Source organism: Brassica napus, chromosome A3 (assembly GCF_020379485.1).
Source record: "Brassica napus cultivar Da-Ae chromosome A3, Da-Ae, whole genome shotgun sequence".
Classification (NCBI taxonomy): Eukaryota; Viridiplantae; Streptophyta; class Magnoliopsida; order Brassicales; family Brassicaceae; genus Brassica; species Brassica napus.
Window position 1 is genome coordinate 37,770,329 of NC_063436.1, and position 4,065 is coordinate 37,774,393.

The 4,065-nt window shown below is 36.2% G+C and overlaps 1 protein-coding gene across 1 annotated transcript; it reads left to right on the plus strand.

The window, feature by feature from the left end:
• Positions 1-816: 816 nt before the first annotated feature.
• On the plus strand, positions 817-2,783 carry LOC106407006 (1-aminocyclopropane-1-carboxylate oxidase-like). Its single transcript, XM_013847779.3, has 4 exons — positions 817-1,076; positions 1,180-1,406; positions 1,775-2,108; positions 2,292-2,783. Exons 1-4 carry the CDS (start codon positions 963-965, stop codon positions 2,577-2,579), a joined length of 963 nt encoding a protein of 320 aa, XP_013703233.2. The 5' UTR covers positions 817-962; the 3' UTR covers positions 2,580-2,783.
• The last annotated feature ends 1,282 nt before the right edge of the window (positions 2,784-4,065 follow it).

A 4,065-nucleotide genomic window follows, 5' to 3' on the forward strand; every position in this document is an offset into this window, starting at 1 on the left:
GATTATTGTTAGAGTTTAAGTTTTTGAGTGATTTTTCTTAAGCTAATAAAGAAGTTATTCTTATAATCTTTGAGATTCATAAACGCGTTAGAACAATAGCGCCTCTGCCAATGTCAATTGAAATCGCTTAAGTTTGATTGTTAGTGTGCTTGCAGTTTTTGTCAGGTCGTAAGAGGTTCCGTGTAGGGCGCAGCAGCGTTTTGAAACCCGACCTTCGGCGTCTCAGGTGGGCTTGTACAGTTGGGGCCCCGATTGCTTTCCACATGTATGGGGTTCCTAGACTTCTCTCTCCTTTGGTCGCCTTTGTGCTATAACGACAATGAAGAATACAGACTTGACCAGATCATCGATAACTAGCTATTTCAGGCGACATCTCGGAACTTTGGCATCAAAGGCAATAAAGTAAAACTCACGTTTCCGGGGTTAACGTCAATAGAAGAGCACAGTCATCGGTAATCTAGTGATTTTAGAACGGTCTAGCAGAACATGTCGGATAGGTGGTGATGCGAAACTAGATTTGTAACCATTTTATCTAGATTATATTGTTTGACTCCTGTTTGTATTTAACATTGATTCCTGGTTAGGAATTTTAATTATATATATATAATTTTCTTTTAAAACAAAGGGAAATAAACCAATTGAAGTGCACAAAGAGAGCCCCAAAAGGAAAATGCCAAATGAATTTAACTCATAAAGAAGAAAGAGGGTAGGGGTCCACTGTAGATGTGCTCACATACATGCTCCATGAACTTCTGTTTCTTTTACTTTATTTTATTTTCCTTGAATGAATATTTGTATGACCATCACACATATTTTCTAACATTTATTAGATTGTATTTCTCCTCTTTTGCGCCTATAAATAGCAATCCTCTCTCATTCCCTCAGGTACTCTCACATCATCACACAACTGGCTACTTCAAACAAAGACTTTCCAAGAAGAGAGATATAAAGAAAGAGAGATCATGGACCAGACCATTAAGTTTCCTGTTGTAAACTTGTCCAAGCTCAATGGTGAAGAAAGAGACCAAACCATGGCTCTAATCAACGATGCTTGCGAAAATTGGGGTTTCTTTGAGGTACAAATATTAACATGTGTTCAATATATATATGTTTGTTTTAGTAATATATCAGCTTTTAAGTTTATATACTTAATGGTAATGTGGATCTTTTTGTTTTCAGATAGTGAACCATGGGTTACCACATGATTTGATGGACAACGTTGAGAAGATGACAAAGGAGCATTACAAGAAATCAATGGAACAGAAGTTTAACGACATGCTCAGGTCCAAAGGTTTGGAAAAGCTTGAGACAGAAGTTGAGGACGTCGATTGGGAAAGCACTTTCTACCTTCGTCACCTTCCTCAATCCAATCTCTACGACATTCCTGATATGTCTGATGAATATCGGTACACTTTTTATTTATTTATCAATATTACACAACTCTTTTTTTGTTCAACGTTAAAAAAAACAACTTCAAATCACAATTTATATTTCTTTAAAGGGAAACTTTACCTCTTTTACCTGGATTAAAACGGAAGTTATGATATTTTATTAGCTAAAATTACTTTTTCTTTGTTGGTTGATAAAAAACAGTTTTATTGAAACTTTTTCTTTTGGAACTTCTAATTCTTTTTATTGTAATGTAAAGGTTGAAACAATAATTAAAAAAGAAAAGACAATTTTTTGAAAGCAGCATACTGAAAGATTGCTTTTTCTTGGAGTAATAGTGAATAATATCCCAACGAAATACTAAAAATGTTTCAAAATTTTGCAGGACGGCCATGAAAGATTTTGGGAAGAGATTGGAGAATCTTGCAGAGGATTTGTTGGATCTACTGTGTGAGAATCTAGGGTTAGAGAAAGGGTATCTGAAGAAAGTGTTTCATGGAACAAAAGGTCCAACCTTTGGGACTAAGGTGAGCAATTATCCACCTTGTCCTGGACCAGAAATGATCAAAGGTCTCAGGGCCCACACTGATGCAGGAGGCATCATCTTGTTGTTTCAAGACGACAAAGTCAGTGGCCTCCAGCTTCTCAAAGATGGTGATTGGATCGATGTTCCTCCACTCAACCACTCCATTGTCATTAATCTTGGTGACCAACTCGAGGTATGATATGTTCACACAATATTTTCAAAATATCTTTTGCTAGACAAAACTTGTTTTCATGTTGAAGTCTGATTTTGGTTTAGTCCTGGTTGTATGATATTGGGCAAAATGGTTTGTATATGATATAACCGAATTAAACAAGAATGACATTTGAAATCTTTAATGGGTTCGTAACATATTTAGGTGATAACCAACGGCAAGTACAAGAGTGTGATGCACCGTGTGGTGACTCAAAAAGAAGGGAACAGAATGTCTATTGCATCGTTCTACAATCCCGGAAGCGATGCGGAGATCTCTCCAGCTTCATCACTCGCCAGCAAGGAAACCGAATACCCAAGCTTTGTGTTTGATGACTACATGAAGCTTTATGCTGGGGTCAAGTTTCAGCCTAAAGAGCCACGCTTTGAGGCGATGAAGAATGCTACTGCAGTTACAGAACTGAACCCAGCCGCATCCGTAGAGACTTTCTAAAAACGGAGTTGAGAGTTTAAGTGAAGCAAAGAAAGAAAGAAGATGGTTTGTTTTGTGTGTTTACGTGAATAAGTTAAGACTGAGATTAGTGTTGATATAATTAATAATCTGGTTGATTAATTGTTGTTCAATGGTGTGTTTAAAGTGTGTGACTGTTTATGTTTATGGAAGATAATAATATTAATATGAGTAATTGTTCTAATAGTTTTAAGAAAGATTTACACCTTGGGTCACTTTTACTTTTTTATATTTCACTCTAGGACATTTTTAACTATGGAGGTAGTTTCTACTAGCTAAAACCTAAGAGCATGATTAACCCACAAACTTCATTGGGTCTCTTAGTGAATATTTTACTAATTAAATGTAATTAAAAACTTTGTTTAAGAAACACATTGATTTATACCCTCAACGGTAGTTTCTTAATTAGGGGTTCTTAAAAAAATGTTGTTTTTTGTTACTAAAAAATACAAGACCAAATCATGAGAATCATCATCATTCTGAATATAGCTAGAAAATAAATTACAAGTCTTCATGAGAATCAACCAAAGACTCAACTGGAAGAACAAAACTCAACTAGTACTCACCGCTGTTCCCGTACATGATAGCTGATGTCGGATGCTCAATTGCTTCATCGAAGTTTCCTTCAGAGAGAGCATCCATGGCTTTGCCTTTAGCTTCTTGAGCAGCTTCACGGTTCTCATCAGTAACTTCCACTGAATGATGCTCCCAAAGAAAAGCTATGTATCAATCGCAACACACACAACCCAAAGCTTGACATAATCAAAACTCATATGCTTCAAAAACATCCCAAACGTTAATGAGAATGACAAATCTTAAACTTTCCAAGTTTTGGAGTTGGTAGTGAATGTTATCTTGTACTTGCTTCTGTTGCTCAGATAAAGTGGCTTTACCAGCCATCTCAATGATCTCTTCTGCATCAGCCTCCTCATTACAAAGAAAAACAAACCTTGTAAACATAAAAAGCTTGTTTCATATTGCAGTTGTCATGGATTCTACAATGCGAATTGATCATATGAGAAACTACAAACTACATGTACGGAGAGGAAGCGACTCATTGAGATTTAATCAGTTTCATATGTTCTAAGTACATGCTTTACCAATGCCACAAGCTACAAACAGAGTCACACATGGCTAACACAGGAAGCATTTTATATGGTAGTGACTAAATCATGAACAAGAATCGAACTTTCTTCGTACCCAACATCGAAAAACCCATATCAAAGAGGATATTCAGAAGAAGAAAAAGTTATCGAAAAGAGATTTAGTTCACCTGCTGAAGAAAAAGCAAACGCCATTCTTGTTTTCTTCCCCTCCCTGTAGAATCAAAGAACAGAGAAGAAGATGAATCGCAAGTGCAGAGACAGATCATAAAAATTTCAACTTTCTTCATAGTTGATGAAACCCAGAGAAAGAGAGCTTAAGCCCAGATGCAAACTCAGAGAATCAGATTCATCATTCAAAATCT

What these genes read in the sequence shown, in the direction of transcription:
- LOC106407006 (XM_013847779.3), top strand. Translation starts at nt 963, where the DNA reads ATGGACCAGACCATTAAGTTTCCTGTTGTAAACTTGTCCAAGCTCAAT. An exon ending in AAAATTGGGGTTTCTTTGAG is followed by an intron (nt 1,077 to 1,179) that starts GTACAAATATTA and finishes TTTTGTTTTCAG; the next exon opens with ATAGTGAACCATGGGTTACC. An exon ending in ATCTTGGTGACCAACTCGAG is followed by an intron (nt 2,109 to 2,291) that starts GTATGATATGTT and finishes TAACATATTTAG; the next exon opens with GTGATAACCAACGGCAAGTA.